Consider the following 23,469-nt stretch of genomic DNA (forward strand, 5'->3'; position numbering starts at 1 on the left):
TATTTCAGGGTTTTTTGCCCCTCTCAGATTCATTTTGGATAATTTTAATTGCTATTCATTTCAATGTCACTGATCTCTTCTTCTGAAGTTTCTATTCTGCTGTTAATTCCATCTACATTGTTTTTCATTTCAGATATTATATTTTCCATCTCTAGAAGTTCCATTTGTTTTTTCTTAGCTCCTACTTTTTTCATATCATGCTTGTTTTCCTTTTTCTCCCTGAATATGAAGATATTTATAATAACTATTTTAAAATCCTTGTCTGTTAATTCCATCTCTGATTCCATTCCATTCCATCAGTTTCCATTGAATGATTTTTCTTCTGTTTTTTTCCTGCTTCTTCATATGCCTAGTAATTTTGATTGAAAGTTACAGATCATGACTTTTACATTGTTAAGCACTGAATCTTGTTATATAGTTAAGTTACTTGCATATTAGTTTGATCTTTTCAAGTCTTTTAGGACAGATCTAAAGAATGCTTTATTCTAGGGCCAATTTCGCTTCACTTCTAAGGTATGGTTCTTCTGGGAGTCTCTACTCAATGTTCATGTATTCAGTGATGTCTCTTCTCTCTGGCTGGAGGGAAGTCAAATGATTTCTGGCCCTGTATGAGCACTAACAACTCATTTTACAGCTTCTGGTAATTGTTATTTCCTTGGAAGTTGTTCCAGCCTGGTGTTGTGGTTTAGAATTTAGCCAAAGTCTCAGGCTGTGAGCTGAGGAAATCTAGGGTTAATCTCATCTGTTTCTCCTCCCTCAGAGATCACAGTCCTGTCCTGCCTATTGCCCAATGTCTAAAAACAGTAGTTTCACATATTTTGTCTGGTGTTCTAGTTGTTGACAGCAGGACAGCAATTCCCATAGTAGTTAATCGTTTGTGGATACATGATTTGAATTTTTACATAAAAACTAAAAAGAAGCAAAGTCAGAAATCTCTATTTCTTTATTCCTTCCAAAAGGGTAGTCTATGTTCCTAAGGAAGAAGAGGCCAAAAATAGTAATATGAACTTAATTCATAGCATGCACTCTCAAGTTTTCAATATCTAAACGTATTTGAAAATTGTCATTTTCTCATTTCTAAAAGAATCCTTAGCAATCCAGTGTTTCCCTAAAGTCAGAGCCACTAATATGAATATTCCTCTCTCTTCTACAGGCAGTAATGATGATGGGGTCATAAAATTAGGTGATTAACTTGTTCACCTGGTGTTTTTTCCCCCAATTATCCTCTTTCTATATATGAAAAAACTACTCAACCACAGATTTCAAGAAGTAGACAGAGTTGAATTTAAATAAAAGATAGGAATCTGTGAATCTTACATAAAGTATGGCAGATTACAGTAAAACATCAGTTTCACAGGTGAGTGCTTAGGGGTTATTGTTTTAAAATAACTGAGACAAAGTCAACAGAGAAAATGAAGGTCTTCCTCACCCACTTTAACTTTTTCCTTTCAAGGTCATGAAGCCTTTCAAAGGAATAAAATACGAAAGCTTTGAGAAACAGCATGGAATAGCACATTTCAGGACTGACAAACCTTTATTATAACACTGCTTTTGAAATAAATCCCCAGGTTGCCTTCTTTCCCACACACTACATTGTAATGTAAATGTTAGATTTCTTGCTTTGTAACCAAAGAAGAACAATTACCAAAGTTCCTCAAGTTTAACAATATATAAAATAGCTGCTGGCTGCCATAAAGTCACAATAGGTGTTTACAAGCTAATGACAGTTGTCAGCTACTATTCTCTAGAGACAAATATTCTTTTTAAGTGTAAATTGCATCTAGTGGCTTTTTGGTTGGGTTTTTAAAAAAATCTTTTGCTTTGACTTCCATTTCAATAAAATAAGAAATAATCTAAGTATGTTCTACAGTAGTGTGCTTCAAAGAAGCCTAGAAATTATGGGGCATCCAATATGAATACTGAAAGGCAGAACATGTGTCTTGACATGAGTACAGCCATGTTTGGCCGCTCCATTGACCTACAGCCACCAGCACAAAAAAGAAATACAAGGCTGCTTTCTGCGTGGTGGGAACTGGCCCTTCTCTCACGGAGGGAGTTGCAAGTTGTAACATTTCAAGGCTCTTGGAGCGTCGTAGCACGGGATGGACTGGCCATCTGTGCCGGGCTGGGACGATAACCAAAGAGAACAATGCACGTACGCAACTACTGGGCTGGGACGTTAGCCAGGGGGCTCAGTGCACGTACGCCACTGATAACCATTTGTGCATGGGAACACTAAATGCTTGCTCTGCAAACTCTGTAATTGCTTACTCTGAAAATTACTGATGGTATAAAAACTGCTGGAAACTGAGACCGGGTGAGAGTTCCACCTGTGGAAGGGACACCTTGCCCAGGACGTGTGATCCTTGCCCAGCCGCGTCGATTGACAGGGCTCTCCCGGCAGTGGGGCGTGGATGTTGTGAGTAACTGATTTGATGTGAAGTAATTGATTTGATGTGTTCTCTTTTCGGTTAACCTGGTGTTTCTCTTTCCGGTTGATTTGTGTCATTTCTCTTCAGCCGATGTGGGTGTTTTCCCTTTCCAGTCGGGCTGATGTTTTTTCCTCTTAATATTTGACCTATTTGATCTGTTCGCAGACTGTCACCTTTACTATCCTCTATATAATAAAATATACCTTCAGCCCATTTGTTTGGAGTGGAAAGTGTCTTTTACGTCTCCGATCGAATCCCCGAACCTCTGATGACATAATTGGCGCTGTGAGCAGGATTCGATTAAGGAGATGCCTTTCCTATTCAAACGAAAGGTAACTGAAGCCAAGGTGGAAGAAATTCCAGGATGGGAGGACCCTCCCTTTTGCACTCTGGCTGGGGAGTGGGCTCGTAGGTCAGGGTTATGTGAAGCTTGGGATGCTCGTCTGCGACAATTTGAACCGTTGGATGTGACCAAAGCTTTGCAGACGGTGGAAAGGAAAAAGAAAGATGATGTTTCTTTTTTGGCACGGCGAGGTTGGTGTTTGTTGACTGCTTATCGTCGGGCTATAGAAGATAGGGATAAGATACAGAAAGAGAAGGCACTCTTGGAAAAAGAGAATTCAGATTTGCAGTCTCGCTTGGCTATGATTCAATGTCAATATCATGCACTGGGAGATCAGGCTCGTAACTACCAAGCTATAGCAGAAAAGGCTGCTGTAAGAGTTGCCAAATATAAATATAGAAAGAGGAGAGGAAAGGTAAATGAACGAAAAGTTCATATGGCCATAGCATCGGCCGGTCCTAAGTGGGACCCGGACACATGGGATGGTGATATCTGGGATGATGATTCTGAAACTGATTATGAGGAAGAGGAAAAACCGCCCAAACGCACAGAGGCATCGTCCTCTTTCGCCGTCGGCGGATGGAAATGGATGGTAATCATCCTGTAAGGAAAGATGTGATTGAGGATTTTAACCAGCAAGAAATTTCTGACATTTTAGCCCGGGCTACACAAAAGCCTGGAGAAGCCATCATAACCTGGCTTGTTCGCCTATATGATATGGGCGCTACAGGAATTAATCTGGATGCAGGAGATGCTTTTAAATTTGTAATTTTGTCCAATGATCCAGTAATACGGGGAGCTTTCAGAGATTGGAGCATGAATGCTCACCCCCCAAATGATCATGGACAAGACACTGATGGTACGACTTTATTGGCTCTTGCAGTAAAAGGAGCTCAAGATAAATACCCCACGGATGATATGTGGCCAGACACTAATAGACCCTGGTATACTTTAAAAGATTGTGTTCAAAAGATGAGAGAAGAAACCATGAAGCGGGCTGTGTTTCTGGGGTGTGGTGAAGCTTTAAATGAAATGACTTTAAGTGTCCAGGTGCGAAACAGGTTGATAAAAACTGCACCTCCGGCATACAAACAAATAATTACAACCCTTCTCATGAATGAAACTGAAAGCCCTATATCAACACTTGCAGATAAGATTATGCAGCTAGCAGACTTGGGAGACTGGCAGACAACTGAAAACTCTCCAAGAAGAAAAAAAAGAGAAACATTCTTTAAAAAAGATAAAATAACTCGAGGTGATATGTTTTTGGCCCTACTCCAGGCAGGAGTACCTAAAGACCAGATTGATGGAGTTGACACTAGAGAATTATGGAAACTATATAAAGAAAAAGGGCTGAATGTAAAACAAGTGAACAGAAGGGACAGTATAGAGAATGCTTCCAACCCAGTGCCTACTGCACCTAGTGCACCACCTCCTCCCTTGGATCCTCTTCTTGCTGACTTATGTGATTGAGGGGAAGGCCAAACCTCTGTATCGATTAGTGCCACTATAAGAAAAGATATTAGACCACATGTACCAATTAAAATATTTTGGAAGAATGGATCTACAACTAGTGTGAAGGCACTTGTGGATACAGGGGCAGAGGCCACCCTTATCTATGGGAATCCAACTAAGTTTCAAGGTACATCAATTCTGATAACTGGATTGGGAGGAAAAGAAATCCAGGCAGTTACCACTAATCTTTCTATGCAAATTGGGCAACTACCCCGGCGCACATATCTAGTTATGATTGTACCAATACCAGAATATATAATTGGGATTGATATTCTAAAAGGATTGACATTAAATTTGGCTGATGGACAATACCAATTTGCTATTAGAGCTTTGTCTTTTCATATTAATGCTGTAATTGTGGGATGTTTGCATCATGAAGTAGAAATTCCACCTGCCACGCAAGTGATCAATCAAAGACAGTATCGCATCCCTGGAGGACAGCAAGAAATATCTGAGACCATAGAAGATTATTTGGCTGTAAAAGTCCTTCACAGAGTAACTACAGCCTGGAGTAATCCTATCTGGCCTGTTAAAAAAGGTGATGGGACATGGAGAATGACTGTAGATTACAGAGAACTAAACAAAGTGACTCCGGCTATTCAAGCGGCCGTCCCTGATTTGATTACTCTTATAGAAAAAGTGCAATGTTATCCAGGCACTTGGTATGCAGTCATAGACTTGGCTAATGCCTTTTTCACCATACCTATACCTAAAAGTGTCCAAGAACAGTTTGCTTTCACGTGGCTGGGACAACAATATACCTTTACTAGACTTCCTCAGGGATATGTGCATAGTCCCACTATCTGCCATCGACAGGTTGCTGAAACCTTGGCAAAGGTACCTGCTTCTGATGATGTCCAAATAGTACATTATATAGATGATATTATGATCCAAGGAAATGAAGAAGAAAAGGTACAACAACAGTTAGAAAAAGTAATGGACATACTTGAGGAGGATGGATGGAAAACTAATCCAGCTAAAATTCAGGGCCCGAGTTCAAATGTTAAATTTTTGGGAGTACTTTGGAATAATGGAAAACAAGAAATTTTACCTAAAGCTAGACAAAAGATATTAGATTTTGCAGCACCTCGTAACAAAAAGGAAGCACAAAAATTTATTGGATTATTTGGATTTTGGAGGGCACATATTCCACATTTAAGTCGGCTCCTTGCACCTTTATATAAAGTTACCAGGAAAAAATATGAATTTGAATGGGGAATGGAACAAAAAGAAGCTTTTGAAGCAGCCAAGCATGCTATTCAGACTGCTTTAGATCTATGGCCAATTAAACCGGGACCCATTGAGTTACAGGTAGATGTCATTGATCAGTATGCCAGCTGGAGTCTATGGCAAAAACAAGGTGCCCGACGTTATCCTCTGGGATTTTGGAGTCGCAAGCTTCCCTGTTCCAGTGAAAGATATAGTCCTTTTGAAAAAGTTGTTAGCCTGCTACTGGGCTCTAATAGACTCAGAAAGCCTTACCCTGGGACATGAGGTAATTATGCGACCCCAAATACCCATCATGCAATGGATTCATAGCACGCCTGTTACTCATAAAATTGGACAAGCACAAGAATTTAATATTATCAAATGGAAATGGTATATTCAAGACCGGGCCAAACCTGGCCCAAAGGGGTTGTCTCTATTGCATGAACAAGTGTCTCAATATAGCAGTGAACCAACTGTGTCACCTAAGACTGATATAACAGAATCTCCTGTTAAATGGGGTGTCTCATATGATCAATTGACTGAAGAACAACAAAACCATACGTGGTTTACAGATGGTTCTGCCAAAATGATATCAAGCTCACGGAAATGGAAAGCAGTTGCCTATAACCCATCCACCCAACAAACAATTGTCACCACCGGAGATAATATGAGTAGCCAATATGCTGAACTCTATGCGGTGTATCAGGCACTTCAACAAGAACAGGGGCAACAATGTCATATATACTGATTCGTGGGCAGTGGCACAAGGTTTGGCAACGTGGATGCCACAATGGAAAAACATGATTGGAAAATTAATGATAAAGAAATATGGGGAAAGAAATTATGGGAAGACATATGGTTATGGTGTCAAAATACAATTGTTACTGTATTTCATGTTGATGCTCACAGTTCTTTAATTTCTGCAGAACGAAAGCATAATTCTCATGCTAATCAACTGGTGCAGGTTCCGGCAAGGCACAACCCAGGCTTAGCACAATGGGTCCACGAAAGAGTGGACACTTCGGAGAACAAACTTCATCCAGGTGGGCCCAACCAAGGGGACTCCTTGTCACCCATGATGATATTGCCACTGCAGTACAACAGTGTCAGTTATGCCAACAGTTAAATAAACGGGAGTTCCACACCCTACCAAGGTCATATCCAAAAGGGATTATTCCCGCCCATACCTGGCAAATAGATTTTATTGGACCATTGCCAAATTCTTGTGGATATACTTATGCTTGCACTGCTGTTGATACATATTCTGGTTATTTATTGGCTATACCAGCTAAAGTGGCCACCCAACAGAGTGCCATAAAATTATTAGATACAATCAAGTTATATTATGGAACACCAAGGCAAATTCAGAGTGACAACGGTTCCCACTTTACAGGTAAGTTGATTCAAACCTATACCAAGGAAAATTATATAGAATGGATTTATCATATACCTTATTACCCCCAAGCTGCAGGCCTCATAGAACGAATGAATGGATTGCTTAAACAACAATTGAAGAAACTTGGTCATGGCTCATTAAAAGGGTGGCACAACCATCTAAGTACTGCTCTAAATGTGTTAAATAACAGGCCACTAGGCCCTAATGAGACTGCTCTGTCAAGGTTGTTACCAGCAAAGATTACAGAAGTGGCAGCCGCCACCCATGAGTTTATGACCTTAACCTATTGGCCCCTGACTCAGTCTGCTAAACCGCCTTTTCGTGCCACGGCCGAAGCGGCTGGATTGGATTTATCTACTGTTCATTCTATTCAATTGCCCCCTAAGAGGCAGTCTATAGTCCCTACTGGGATAGGGGTACAATTTCCCAAAAATACCTTTGGTTTGTTAAAAGGACGCTCTGGACTGGCAGCAAAAGGTATTGATGTACTAGGAGGAGTTATTGATCCAGATTATCAAGGAGAAATAAAATTTATATTATATAATGGTAGTGACACAGTACTAACTGTAGAGTCTGGGGAACGAGTGGGACAATTATTGGTGCTTCTCCTGACTCCAAATGTGTCACAAGGACAACCTCCAAGTGAATTAACTAAAAGAGGAATGCAAGGATTTGGGTCTACAGATGGATGGAAACCTGGAGCAAAGGTGTGGGTGACACATCCACCCAATGCGGCTCCACGTGCCGCAGAAGTAGTGGCCCAAGGGCCCACTGCAACGCTCATAGTAATGTATCCAGGAAATGAACAATTATATCATGTTCCTAAAAATTCTGTTTCTTTGCGTGAATAGATATTCCTGCTGTGTTTGCTATGCTGTGCTGCACTTCCATGTCTGCTGCAGACCTACATGCCAACTAATGTCTCCGTAGGACAACCTTTGACCCTGCACTGCTGGACCAACTGCTCTACACCAGTGGGACCTATAACCTGGACTATGAATGGCCGAGAAATTTGGTCTCAGAAACATCAAGCAATCTCTCAGTATAAGCCTATATCTGACCAGTCACGGAGAACTGGTTATAATTTCTCTATAAATTACCCTGCCTTCTGCTACCCTCTGTGATGGGGGCTGGTCTGGACTTCTGCAAGCTAATTTGTTAGGCCTAAGTGTTATCTTATCTAATGTTACCTTTGATGCTGTACATGATTTGCAAGATCAAGTTAATAACATTTCATATTCTAAGGGGTTGTTTGATTGGTTACCTTGGGGTTTGGGTCCTTTATTGCGAGATAGTTTTATAATTATTGTAGTCATTGGATTTTGGATTCTTGGATGTGCCTTATGTACTTGCGTACGAAGTTCATTGTCTGTGCGTATGGTGTCTTATGGTTAATGGAGACGGCCACGGCCGAATATGTCTTGACATGAGTACAGCCATGTTTGGCCGCTCCATTGACCTACAGCCACCAGCACAAAAAAGAAATACAAGGCTGCTTTCTGCGTGGTGGGAACTGGCCCTTCTCTCACGGAGGGAGTTGCAAGTTGTAACATTTCAAGGCTCTTGGAGCGTCGTAGCACGGGATGGACTGGCCATCTGTGCCGGGCTGGGACGATAACCAAAGAGAACAATGCACGTACGCAACTACTGGGCTGGGGCGGTAGCCAGGGGGCTCAGTGCGCGGCAGCCACTGATAACCATTTGTGCATGGGAACACTAAATGCTTGCTCTGCAAACTCTGTAATTGCTTACTCTGAAAATTACTGATGGTATAAAAACTGCTGGAAACTGAGACCGGGTGAGAGTTCCACCTGTGGAAGGGACACCTTGCCCAGGACGTGTGATCCTTGCCCAGCCGCGTCGATTGACAGGGCTCTCCCGGCAGTGGGGCGTGGATGTTGTGAGTAACTGATTTGATGTGAAGTAATTGATTTGATGTGTTCTCTTTTCGGTTAACCTGGTGTTTCTCTTTCCGGTTGATTTGTGTCATTTCTCTTCAGCCGATGTGGGTGTTTTCCCTTTCCAGTCGGGCTGATGTTTTTTCCTCTTAATATTTGACCTATTTGATCTGTTCGCAGACTGTCACCTTTACTATCCTCTATATAATAAAATATACCTTCAGCCCATTTGTTTGGAGTGGAAAGTGTCTTTTACGTCTCCGATCGAATCCCCGAACCTCTGATGACAACATGACAACTGATTTAGGCATAAAAACAAAAAGGCAAGGAACTTTCCAGACTAAGAAGAGACGTGCAACGACAACAGACACTGGGGTTGAAGAAGGAACAAGTTAAAAAAAAAAAATGCCTTTGGAGCATTAGGTATAGAAAAAGTCATAAAACACAAATGCTTGTTATTTAGCTAATTGTTAAAAAAATGCTTATAAAAATTCATAGTAGTAAGTTTGGTTGGTGTTCAAAATAATGGATAAAATCTTCTCTAAAATATATCATCTTATGAACATGACTGTTCATATCTTAAGGACTTACTATGAAAGGGAACTGGTAAAATAAAGAAGCACATATAGGGTGTTTTCTGCAAAGCTACTTAAAGTTGAACTTTATATGATGGATGATTCCAGTGGCTTATGATCTTGCCATCTTCTGTTTCTTTTCTTTCCTGTTTCTGTAATATTTTGTATCAAAAATGTGAAATATAATAATAGAATTTCAGTTTTGGAAGGGCCAGAGAAATCACACAGACTGACACCCTTCTTTTATAGCTAAGAATAATAAAGTCCCGCGTGGGAGATCAAAATTAGCCACCCTGGGGGCCAGCCCAGTGGTGCAAGTAGTTAAGTGCGTGCGCTCCGCTGCAGCAGCCCAGTGTTCGCCGGTTCGGATCCTGGGCACGCACTGACGCACCGCTTGTGAAGCCATGCTGCAGCGGCATTCCATATAAAGTAGAGGAAGATGGGCATGGATGTTAGCCCAGGGCCAGTCTTCCTCAGCAAAAAAAACGAGGAAGATGGGCAGATATTAGCTCAGGGCCGATCTTCTTCACACACACACAAAAAAATTAGCCACTCTGAAATATATCTCTTTACCTTGATTATTTTCTCTGACAGACATTTGACCTCCCCCACTAACTGCCTAAATAATTTAACATAGAAGGCCTGTTTCAGGAAGGAGTTACTACCATATGATGGCTATAATATAATGTGAAATAGATGTTACAATAGGAAAGGGACCAACAAGCCCATCTTATCAAAAATTCTGTCTCTCCCAGGCCCCATTCTCTAGGTGGCCCTGCAAAGAGTTGCCAGAAAAACATTTACATTTATAAGGGAAATCTCCATTTGTAAAGGTATCTCCCTTTCTGCACCTGGAAGGGGGGAGATGACCTCATCTCTAGAAACTTATCAATGTGGAAGGCAAGGCCTTAAATCTGCATAATAACCTTACTCTTGTTTACTGTGCTTTTCTGGTAATCTCCCATAATTGACTCCCCCCACCCCCAACATCCTCCTTTGTCTTTAGCTGAAGATAGTATTTAAGATGAGAATCTCTGCTATTTTGTTGAGAAACTCAGTTTCTCTGGTTTCTCCCATGTATACATGTTATTAAACTTGGTACTATTTTCTCCTGCTAACCTGTCTTAATTATTTGGCCAGCCATAAGAACCTTAAGGGAAAGGGCGGAGGGGGATTCTCCCTCTTCCCCAACACCAGCAAGGTTAGACAATGTTCCTAAGGTCATACAGGTTCAACCCAATGCAAAGCTTTGGATCTCATCATTTGACTAAAAAATTGTTTTCTCCTAGGTCACATATGATGTTAGGTTGTTAAATTCAGTGGGAATTTTAGCCCTTAACTTGCTTGTTTTAGCAGCACCTACTGATGTTAATTAACCTCTCCTTCACTTTATAAAAAGCTTTCCTTTTGTCTTCCGCGATTCCACGCTCTCCTGGTTGTTTTTACCTTTCTGTCTACATCTTCTCATTTTCCTTCATGTGCTCTTCTCCCTGTACTCATCCCTTATAAGTTTCTAAGTGCTTTGTCCTAGGCCTCTGCGCTTCTCAATCCACACACTCTCTAGGCAATCTCATGTCCTTCCAAAGTGTTCAGCTACCAACTAAATGCCCATGATGTCCCAAACCTATCTTCAATTGTCTGCTGGACAACTGGGTTTTCCACAGGCACTCTTCAAACTCAAAAATCCTAAAATTGAATTCATCTTCCCCAACCACCAATCTCTGACATTTTTCATCTGTCAATAACACCACCATTATTTAACTATTGCCCAATCCATAAAATTGTCTGATATCCTTTAGTACTCTTAGAGCCAGAACATGAGATTCCTCATATCTAATCAGTCACCACGTCCTTTCATTCTATTTTCTAAACATCTCTAATCCCTCCAATTCTCTGCACTACCATCATCTTAGCCCAGGCCACCACCGCCTCTCTCTTCTACCTGCTACACTGTAATTGGACTCCCTACTTCATTTCAACCTTGCTCCCATTCAAAAAATTATCTACACTGAAGCAGGGTAATCTTTCTTTCTCCAAAGCAAATCACTGTCCTGAAGTTGGTATTTGGTGTTTATAATTCCCATCCATGATATACATTCATACATACATACATACATACAGGCAGGCAGGCAGACAGACACACATACAGATGTCAATACATAATTTATAGTATCGTGGTAGACAACCTCTGAGATGGTTCTCTATGATCCTTGCCTCTAGGTATTCATATCCTTCTGTGGCCCCATCCCATATCAAATCAGGACTGGTCTGTATAATCAGTAGAATATAGCAGATGTGATAGTGTGTAATTTCCAAAGCTATGCTATAAAAGATTATGTAGCTTCTGTCTTGCTCTCTTGGATTACTTGCTCTGGAGGAAGCCAGTAGTCATATCATGAAGATAATCCTGCAGCCCTGTGGAGAAGCCAACACGGAGAAGAAGTGAGGCTTCCCACCAAGAGTCAGTACCAACTTCTCAGCCATACTGTCAGCCACCTTAGAATTGGATCCTCCAACTCCGGGCAAGCCTTCAGATGACTGCAGCCCTAGCTAATGTGGGATTGCAACCCCAGGAGACCCTGAATTGCCCAGCCAAACAGTTCCTGAATTCCTGATCCACAAAAACATGAGATAATAAAGGATTATTGTTGTTTTAAGTATTGCTTTAATTTGCTATATGGCATTAAATAACTAAATATAGCATAGTTTTTGTATGTATTTAGACTTTACATAAATGATCACACTGTATATAACCTTCTACAACTTGCCTTTTATGTGCAACAATGTTTTGAGATGTATGCAAACTGAATCATATTTCTGGAATATTCACTTAAAGTACTATATAGAATTTCATTGTATGAATATACTACAATTTATTTATCCATTGAAAACCAGATTTTTTCTTCCCTATTATAAACAAAAAGGAGAGTTAGCAGCACTCCTCAATATTTTTAGTTTCTGATGTAAATATGGCCAATTTTTTTTTCTTTTAGAGTTTTGTGTTTCACACATTATTCCTTATGCCGTTTGGAATTCACTTTTGTGAGGTAAGAAGTCAATTGCAACAGTACCATTTATTGAATAGCCTGCCCTGTCTCCTGATTTATGATGCTAATTCTATCACATGTCAAATTTCCATGTATGCAAGTTTTCTCTAATCTGATCCTACAATCTTTCCTGCACCAGTCCTTCACTGTTTTGATTATTATGGTTTAGGTAAACCTTTCCCCCTTTTTGATTCCAAATTTATCTTAGTTATTTGTATAGTTTTACTCCTTCATATGAATTTTTGAATAAGTTCATCAGCTCCTATTGGGGTTTAGATTAGCATTGCTTTGAGTTTATAAATTCGTTTGGGGGAAATTGACAATTTTGTCTTCATATTCATTAACGTGTTACAACTCTGCATTTATTCCCATCTTCTTTTATGTCCTTCAATAAAGTTTATTCTTCTCAATAAATGTCTTACAGATTTTTTATTAGTTTCATTCCTAGATATCTTCAAATAATTTATTTTTAATACTCACTTCTATATTCATAAATATAATTCCAGAAGTTCACATGCTTTTTCATTAAATTATGATATTATAGATAAAACATAAAATTATCAATTTAATAGAATAAACTAAATATTATTTTGGCAATAGTAAGGCCTTTCCTTACACATTATGGCAAAAATATCCTAGGAATCTACTTAAATATGTAAAATAGATACTTAAAATTTTCTTTAAATTGTTCACAATATATTAAAAATATTAAATCTGTCACATAACATCATTTGAAGAATATCTATTTTGAAAAACATGTAAACATTTATGTAGAAAATATCTTACCATATCAATATAAGAAAGCCCAATTATATAATCATAACTTTAGTAGTTTCATAAATCCAGCTGTTTGAGCTTTCTAACCAGTAGTATAAATTAATTTTAATCAAATCAACTATATATTTCATTGCGTACCTCAGGTGAATTAGTATTTGTACAAATGAATTTCTGTAGAACTATGTAAAAACTATTTTAATAAAGTTATTATAAGGCTTAAATGATAAAAGTTGTGAAAATACTTAAAAGTTACAAAATCATCTTTTAATATATAGTATTATTAGTCTTAGTTAAATAGCAGTACAACCTTTGTACCTTTTGTTAATTCTAGTTCTTTTAAAATCAGTTTATGGAAATAATTTCTCATAAATGTCAAAAGCATTTGTGCTAAGTGAAAGGTCAAAGTGAAACTTTTACTTACAGAAAAAAGCCAAACTACAGGATATATCTTAAAAATGGAAAAATAAAAGGTGTTTCAGCCTTCCCGACTTCACATTTAGGTTGGTGAGAACTCTGCCACATTAAAACACTGAGGCTTTGTGTTCTATCATCTTTGGTGCTTAAGTAGTTTCATTACTTTCATTTTTTTGTTGTTGTCGAGTTTTTTAAAAGTTGGAATGAAAGATAGTGGTGGGGTACGTTTGTGCCCTATATGATGACAATAAATACAGAACTTCCAACTGTGTACAACAGTAACCATTAATAACACAACATGACTCAAAAAATCTTCTTCCCTTTGCCCCAAAACTATTTTAAAAGTAACAGGAAAAACTAGAATATATAAAGAACCCTTACAAATCAATACTAAGGAAATAGTCAATTTTTTTAAATGGGCAAAAAGTTTGGACACTTCACCAAAGAAAATATTTGAATGGTTAATAAGCACATTAAAAGATGCTCAACATCATTAGTCATCAGTGAAATGCAAATTAAAACCACAATGAAATAATGCTACAAATCCACTAGAATGTCTATAATCAAGAAGACTGACCATACCAAGTGTTGGGGAGAATATGAGGGACCTGGAAAACTTATCCATTGCTGGTGGGAATGAAGTACACCCACACTGGAAAACAGTTTTGCAGTTTCTTAAAAAGTTAAGCATATACTTACCATACGACCCAGCCATTCCACTCCTAAGTATCTACCCAAGAGAAATGAAAACATATGTCCACAAAAAGACTTAAAAGCAAATGGTGATAGCATTTGATAGCATTATTCTTAATAGTCCAAAATGGAAAACAATCCAAATGTCTTTCATTTGGTGAATAAATAAATAAAATATGATATTTTCATATACTAGGATACTACTCAGCAATAAAAATAAAGGAAAGAACTATAATACCTGCTACAATATGGATAAACCTCGAAAGCATTATGATATGTAAAAGAAGCTAGAGGCAAAAGACTACATATTGTACGAGTCCATTTATATGACATTTTTAAAAAAGGTTTAACTATAGAGACAGAAAGCAGATTAGTGGTTGCCTGGGGCTTAGAGTGGGAGCAGGGATTGATTACAAAACAGGAACAGGAGAACTTTTAGGGGTGAAGGAAGAAGTCTAAACCTGGATTGTTAGGATGCTTACACATGATAGGTGAATTTTATGGTATGTAAAATGTATCTCAATAAAGCTTTAAAAAAAAAAGTAACAGTACAAAAACCAAAGAAGGGGCCGGCCCGGTGGCGCAAGCAGTTAAGTGCGCGCACTACGCTGCGGTGGCCCAGGGTTCACCGGTTTGGATCCCGGGCACGCACCGATGCACTGCTTGGCAAGCTATGCTGTGGCGGCATCACATATAAAGTGGAGGAAGATGGGCACGGAGGTTAGCCCAGCACCAGTCTTCCTCAGCAAAAAAAGAGGAGGATTGGCAGATGTTAGCACAGGGCTGATCTTCCTCACACACACACACACACACAACAAAGAAAAAAATTAGGGCATATATCTAGTTCCCCAAACCATCCACATACCTTAGGTTAAGAATTTATATTTTGTCTATACTTGGGCTGGTTAATTGTTTATTATTGATTGTTTATTATTAAACAGGAATTTTCAATAATGCTTCATTACTAAAATTATTGGCCCTCAAATGATTTCTGTAAGGAAATCTTATATCTTTTTTTTTTTTTTAAAGATTTTATTTATTTATTTTTTCCCCCCAAAGCCCCAGTAGATAGTTGTGTGTCATAGCTGCACATCCTTCTAGTTGCTGTATGTGGGACGCGGCCTCAGCATGGCCAGAGAAGCAGCGCGTCGGTGCAAGCCCGGGATCCGAACCCGGGTCGCCAGCAGTGGAGCGCGCTCACTTAACCACCAAGCCACGGGGCCGGCCCAGGAAATCTTATATCTTTTATAACTACAAAACAAACACAACTTTCTTCCCAATCCTCAATACAGGGCTAATTGAGTAGCAGTACATTTCTGGATAGAGAAATGAAGGCAGGTACACGAGGCTATACTTTTGCTCACCTTTGGCACTTTCCCTATAGCTAAGGGGACAATATGTTCTGGCTTATGCTATTAAAAATTGTTAGGACAACTCTGGTTGCCCCCCTTTCACTCTCAAAAGTCTCCTGGGTTGGATGATAAATTATACAGTCAACCTGTCTACAAGAGAATTACTCTCATCCGTAACTTGCATTAACATGAAGGGAAACTCCTGAAGGCTTTGAAGGCCTTAAGGAGGTATAAACCATACAGTCATAAAAATTTCACTGTTAGTCACTTTACAGTTAAGGATATGGGGCATAGACAAATTAAAATGAGGAGCTCAAAAGCACATTTTTTAGATTAGGGGTCTTTAACACTACCACAATCACTCTTCATAGAATAAGTGTTTCTGGTGCGTAAGTACTATTTCTTCAGGGTAAGCACATTTTTTTCTTGGAGGTGGTAACTATTACTATCTCCATTGCAGAGATGAGGAAAGAGGTTTTGAGAAGTTAATTACCTTAAGTGGTGGAACTGGGAGGCAAACCTAGGTCTGCTTGAGTCCAAAGCTTGTCTCAACCTCTAAGCATAATGCCTCTCATGAAAAGGAACATGGGCGTGAGTATGGGCAGGTGCATGCGCACCTGTGTGCAATGTATCCAAAGCAGGTCTCCACTTAAAGTCCATGAGACTAGGGAGTCCATGAACTAGTTTGAGGGAGTCTGTATCACCAAGAAATTATATGCAAAACTTACTATGTGGATATATAAATTTTTTTCTAGAGAAAGAATCTAGAGCTTTCACCAGACCCTCAGAAGTATTTATGACACAAGAAAAATTAAGACTCTTTTAGATCGCTTTGATAGGGAGCTTAAACGTTTAAGATAATCTATGTGTTTTATATCAACTGTCATAGTCATAACTAGAAGATTTGTCAAACAACATAATTAACAAGCAATTATTGAGAGGTGGTATATATTAGGTATAAATACTAGGTACATAAATATCACAATTATATAATGTGGTATTTTAGATTTTGTACTTCTAAAATATTCTTTAGCACTCACTTGCTAAAGAATATGATGCAGCAGTCATGACAAAGAGCAATGAATGATGGCAGAGATGTTTACTACTGGTGGCTAAACTCTACTCAAGTAGCTGTGTATTAAGCAGAGTTTTCTCATATGCTATACTGACCTAAGGTAAAATTAATTTAGAAGTACAAAATAAGAAAGATGTATAATATGAGGGTAGTAAGGATACTGAATTGCACTAAATCAAAAAATAATTTTGTGCTTTCAATTTTTTTTTCTTTTTGTGAGGAAGATTAGCCCCAAGCTAACGTCCGTTGCCAATCCTCCTCTTTTTGCTGAGGAAGATTGGCCCTGCACTAACATCTGTGCCCATCTTCCTCCACTTTATATGGGATGCCACCACAGCATGGCTTGACTAGCAGTGTGTCAGTCTGGGCCTGCAAACCACAGGCCGCTGAAGCAGAGGGCGCACACTTAACCGCTATGCCACTGAGCCGGCCCCTGTGCTTCTATTTTTTGATAACTAATATGAGTTGGTTTTCTTAACAAGGGCAATAGTATTGGTAGGAATTTTGGGAGCCACTTTTTTTAAGTATGTATCCTTTTAGCTTTTGTAAAAATATTGCCTTCAAACTCTCATGCAACATAGGGACAACCTACTAGCATTTACGTCCTGGGATAACATTCAGCCAGAAACCTCAGTACAACTGTACCATTGTTACATTACTGAAATACTTCCATACAGATTGGTATACAGGATAATAGTAACTGCATTAAGTGGTAAAATTAATAATATAAATTTCAATACGAATTCATTAGTTCAAATTAATTGCCACTGAATATCATAACAACCACCAGCACATAAATGTCCTGTTGTAGTATGACTTAGTTGATATTGAATATATTTAACAGCTGAATATATATTGATATACTGACACCGAATACATAACAATTTCAGACAATATTATAAAAGCGTTTTTGAATGAAATGCTGTTAGTTCAGCAAAAGCTGAGAGGATTCAGCACTATAAACAATATTTTTTACACTGAGAGAAATTCTTTCTCTATTGAAATTATCTAACGATGTCACCCTGCAGTAAGTAATGGAGGAAGGTACTGAATCTGGGAGTGGTGCTGGCATAGATGTGGACAGACCCCATGTGGCCGTGTAATGGGCCAAGACAGTGAGTGTTAGGGGTAAGAGTGATACCTACCCACTGTTTTGGAGGGGCCTAAGGAGGGAACGCAGTAGGTGGCATGGGCAGGTGGCATTATGGTCCTCTGGCTCTCGGCCATGTGGGAAGTACTGGCACCTGTGTACCTACTGAGTTTTGACTGGGGGCAACACAGCTACCTGTCCTCAGCTGTAACAAAGTGCTGAATGCTGCTTTTTAATTTATATATTGATTCACTTTATCAATCTTTATGTCTCTAACAGGCAGGGAAAAAAAAGCCAGCTACTATTTTCCTTGTTTTGATTTTGGCCTATTTTTCCTTTCAACCTTTCTGTACTACACAGGAATAATCACAAATAGATATTTCCTCCAAGTTTAGAGGATTTAGCAAATATGAGCACACTGTCTGTATATTCAGATAACTAAGCAGCTTTGGGGAGGGGGTTCTGTTAATACTGAAAATATCGGTACTAATTAAATATAGGAGATCCTAGGACTTGCATAACTCATCTGAGGTTTCTTCAGTTTTAGGTCTCCTATAAATTTGCAGGATGCTCTTTTGGTGGTTGCTATGCCTATGAATTAATGTTCATAAGGTTGAAATTAGAGTTCTATGAAACCAAACTTATAGAGGGGAAATATATTTAACAGTCAAGCCTAAGCAAACAATCTACTGTAAATGTGCAGTACCGGGTAAGAGAAATAACAAGAAGAGTTGTTAACATATCTTCCTCCACTATTGTAAAAACTTTCAAAGCTTAGATGCTGTTGCCAGTTGCAATATCATGGACAAGTTCTGTACGTGGTCCCCAAGCATCTGTTCATTCTTTCCCACATCAAAGAAGAGTATTACAGCCCTGAGCCTAAAGAAGAAAAAGACAAGCAAGGGCAGGAGGTCTCAGGCTTTGAATTGCTTCTGTCTAGGTTCTGACGCATGAAGGAGTGGTGTTTTATCATTATCCATAATACGAAGACCCAATGGTTAGGAAATAACAAAGATGGTGCTTCTGTGGTCTTCACACTATGTCCTCAGTTTTAAAACATAAATGAAAAAACTGGATAATAATATTCCACGATCTATGAAAACTTGATGGGTCTATTAGTTTTTCTTCCTGCTTTCTCCTCTAAATTCATTAGATCCTCATTGAAATTTTACTTCTCTTCTTTAGCACCCCCCTTTTCTCTCTGACTCCAAGCCCATCTTAAGTGAAAGAGTACGGTTTATAAATTTATATGTCAGCTAGAGAATAGGAAAAATTGACTTAAGGAAAAAAAAGTTAGACAAAAAATGGATTTGCCAAAACTCACCATCAGAGGGCACAACAGTACTGCAATAAACAACTCCCAAATTCTGCCAAAAAGAGAGCCTCTGGTGCACCTAAAAAATACAAAAAGACACATATACTGTCACAGAGCAGAAAAACAAATGTTACATGTATTTGTGTATGTATATAATAAATAAGAGCTTTTTGATTACTTAAATAATATGTGTTCTTTGTAGAAAAGTTTAAAAATACAGATAAAAAGTAAATGAAACTCTATCATCCTAAGATAATAGGGATGAACATTTTGGTTTATTTTCAGGATTTTATACAAACACATTTACATACACACACATCACAAAAATTATTTCTTCATCTACTTTTCTAAACATTTAACATTGGTTTTAACTGCTATCAAGTCTAAACTAAACTTTCTTGCTTCTTCTTCCTCTTGCTTATTTTTAGACTTGAATTTCCTTCATGTCTTTTACTAGGTATAAGACAGTTATTAAAGTAGTTGTATCACAAATTTACTGTTATTGGGTAGACATCTATTCTTTCTGTTCATTCTCCTTTTTTTTTTTAACTTGGTCAGGCAACCTCACTCCTTCAGTCCTTAATCACTACCATCTTCTGAATTTTAGAAGGAAATCACTCACACCCATACCTGCCTTTACTACTTCCTCAAAGAGAAGTGTCATTGTGGATTTAGGTCTGGAATTTGGGTTCTCGCAATTAAACTAAATTTCAGAAAGAATATTGAATGTGTTTTTTTTTTTTTGAGAGTTATCAGTTTATTAAACCTTTGTGTGAGTGAGTTTAAGGGAGCATTACCAAAGCACAGGTTTTGAAGGGAACAGGCAGAAACAAAACAGCCCCTGAGAGAGGAGCCAGGGCCACTGGCAAGAGAGGAACGGGACTAGAGAGAAGGCTAAGGAACCAGAAGATAAAGTTCCCCTACTTCCAATCCACCTAGAATCAGCCCCAAATACACATAGACAAAGCAACACAGTGAATTTGAACCGTTTAAAACTCATATTCTAGATTACCCACACTCCAAATCAAGCCCACTTACTATTTTTGTTGGAAGATATTTAAACAATTAACACAGCAAATACATCCCAGGGAAGATTCTAAATGTCACGGAGGGAGCAAAATAATAGCTTTAAAAGAGTCAGGCAAAATAGTTCCAGAGAAATATGAGACATTGCATGTTGGAGTAAATGATTTGGAATTTTCTTCTCTCAGTGACAAAAGTAGGTTTTAGAAAGTAATTAATGATTAGGTCTGGTTTGTTCCTATTTTTGTTTTTTTTTTGTGATGGAAACTGTTCAGTGTCTTTATTATTTTTTTTACATATGCATAACTTCAGCTAAGTTAAAGTAGTATGATCTTGTGACTTTTTTCTTTTTTTCTTTTAATTTTTTGTTTATTGCAGTAACATTGGTTTATAACATTGTATAAATTTCAGGTGTACATCGTTATACTTCTGTTTCTGCATAGATTACATCATGTTCACCACCCAAACACTAATTACAACCCATCACCACACACATGTGCCGAATTATCCCTTTCGCCCTCCTCCCTCCCCTCTTCCCCTCTGGTAACCACCAATCCAATCTCTGTCTCTATGTGTTTGTTTATTGTTGTTATTATCTACTACTTAATGAAGGAAATCATACAGTATTTGACCTTCTCCCTCTGACTTATTTCACTTTGCATAATACCCTCAATGTCCGTCCATGTTGTCACAAATGGCTGGATTTCATCGTTTCTTATGGCTGAGTAGTATTCCATTGTGTATATATACCACATCTTCTTTATCCATTCGTCCCTTGATGGGCACTTAGGTTGCTTCCAAGTCTTGGCTATTGTGAATAACGCTGCAATGAACACAGGGGTGCATGTATCTTTACGCATCGGTGTTTTCAAGTTCTTTGGGTAAATACCCAGCAGTGGAATAGCTGGATCATATGGTAGTTCTATCCTTGATTTTTTGAGGAATCTCCATACTGTTTTCCATAGTGGCTGCACCAGTTTGCACTCCCACCAGCAGTGTATGAGAGTTGCCTTCTCTCCACATCCTCTCCAACACATGTTGTTTCCTGTCTTGTTAATTATAGCCATTCTGACGGGCATGAGGTGATATCTCATTGTAGTTTTGATTTGCATTTCCCTGATAGTTAATGATTTAGAACATCTTTTCATGTGCCTGTTGGCCATCTGTATATCTTCTTTGGAGAAATGTCTGTTCAGGTCTTTTGCCCATTGGGTTGTTAGTTTTTTGTTGTTGAGATGCATGAGTTCTTTATATATTTTGGAGATTAAGCCCTTATCAGATGTATGGTTTGCAAATATCTTCTCCCAACTGTTAGGTTGTCTTTTCGTTTTGTTGATGGTTTCCTTTGCTGTGCAGAAGCTTTTTAGTTTGATGTAGTCCCATTTGTTTATTTTTTCTATTGTTTCTCTTGCCTGGTCAGACATGGTGCTTGAAAATATGTTGCTACTACCGATGTCGAAGAGCGTACTGCCTATGTTTTCTTCTAGAAGTTTCACAGTTTCAGGTCTTACATTCAAGTCTTTAATCCACTTGGAGTTAATTTTTGTGTATGGTGTAAGGTAAGGGTCTACTTTCATTTCTTTGCATGTGGCTATCCAGTTTTCCCAACACCATTTGTTGAAGAGACTTTCTTTTCTCCATTGTATGTTCTTGGCTCCTTTGTCAAAGATTAGCTGTCCATAGATGTGTTGGTTTATTTCTGGGCTTTCGATTCTATTCCATTGATCTGTGTGCCTGTTTTTGTGCCAGTACCATGCTGTTTTGGTTACTATAGCTTTGTAGTATATTTTGAAATCAGCGAGTGTGATACTTCCAGCTTTGTTCTTTTTTCTCAGGATTCCTTTACCTATTCGGGGTCTTTTGTTGTTCCCTATAAATTTTAGCATTCTTTCTTCTATTTCCGTGAAAAATGTTGCTGGAACTTTGATAGGGATTGCGTTGAATCTATAGATTGCTTTGGTAAGTACGGACATCTTAACTATGTTAATTCTTCCAATCCAAGAGCATGGAATATCTTTCCATTTCTTTGTGTCGTCTTCAATATCTTTCGCAACGTTTTATAGTTTTTGGTGTATAGATCTTTCACCTCTTTGGTTAAGTTTATTCCCAGGTATTTTATTCTTTTTGTTGAAATTGTAAATGGAATTGTATTGAATGTGTTTGTGACTTGCCAAATGCTTAACTTATCCCTTTGTGCCTTTTACTTTCCCAGCCCCAAAAAGTATTAAACTAGGAAGAAAGGAAGGCATTAACTGACTAAAACCCAATGTATTAGCCTCAGAGGCAGATATTATATTCCACTCCATCAGCCCAAAGAAAAATGATTTAGGACTCTACAACAATGCATACCTTAACACAACTATGGTGTATGACAGACTTTATATCCTTCATGTGAATATCGTTAGTTCCCACCTCCTTCCAACTGAAGAAAGCATGAAGAAATGTGAGACTGACATTTATTAAAGAATGTAAATAATCATTTAAAATTACTTGAGGCTTACTTCACAGCTGATCATGACACACTAATATGTTTTGACACTGTCGTTGAGAATCTTTAAGTTAATATACATGACGACTTTACTGTAGACTATGATTTTCAGACTTTTTTTTTTAGGTTTCAAAACATTTAGTTAAATTCAATCTTACTCAGAGATCCAGGGATGCTCTGGTTTAAGACAGGTGTGTTGGGAAACCCTACAATCTCAATCCTGTGCTTGAACCCCCTAAGGGGATCCAAAGAATCCTTGGGCTTCATGAAGTAGTTTGAAAACTCATACTGGAAGACAAAAGAAGATGAGTCCTACTCTTATTCTACAAATGAGAAAATTGAGACACACAGAGAGAAAGAGACTTACTAAGATTTACACATCAGAATCAGGATTAGAATCCAGGCCTCAATACTGCTAACCATCTTCTACACAAAACACACAGGGCCTCGGTCTTGCCCTCGATACGTCTCAGTTGGCTCAGCTATAGCATTAGGGGCTAGGATGCTTAGGTATCTTCTAAGAATATGACTTTATTTTAAATGTTTAAGTTATTTTTATTTCTTTTGAGTAGATAAAACAAGTACATGATATAAAATTCAAAAGTATAAAAACCAAGTAAAAAATTAAGCCTTTTACACTTAATATCGGTCTTCCTCTCACCCCTATGGCCCAGCTACTCAGCTCTTCTCCCCAGCGGTAACTGGTTAAATCCAAGTATTCTATCAAAGACAGTGTTATACATATATAAGCTTGCGTATATATGTATGTATTTGTGAAGATTTTTAAAAATGCAAATGGTAGCATGCTACAGTCCCATTACTCATCC

General features: G+C 38.4%; 1 protein-coding gene across 3 annotated transcripts in view; it reads right to left on the reverse strand.

The window, feature by feature from the left end:
• Positions 1-23,469, reverse strand: part of MCU (mitochondrial calcium uniporter) — a 186,206-nt gene that overhangs the window by 29,503 nt on the left and 133,234 nt on the right. For 2 of the 3 annotated variants that reach the window (XM_087432044.1, XM_004426993.3), the window contains exon 2: positions 19,141-19,210. In XM_087432044.1, coding sequence (XP_087288170.1) covers positions 19,141-19,210 — 70 coding nt within the window. Of the gene's footprint in view, positions 1-14,305; positions 14,337-19,140; positions 19,211-23,469 lie in introns of those variants that run through there. The other variant, XM_087432043.1, reaches the window with a different exon arrangement.

The sequence above is a fragment of the Ceratotherium simum genome, chromosome 6 (genome assembly GCF_057802395.1).
Source record: "Ceratotherium simum simum isolate JZ-2026a chromosome 6, ASM5780239v1, whole genome shotgun sequence".
In the NCBI taxonomy this organism is placed as follows: Eukaryota; Metazoa; Chordata; class Mammalia; order Perissodactyla; family Rhinocerotidae; genus Ceratotherium; species Ceratotherium simum.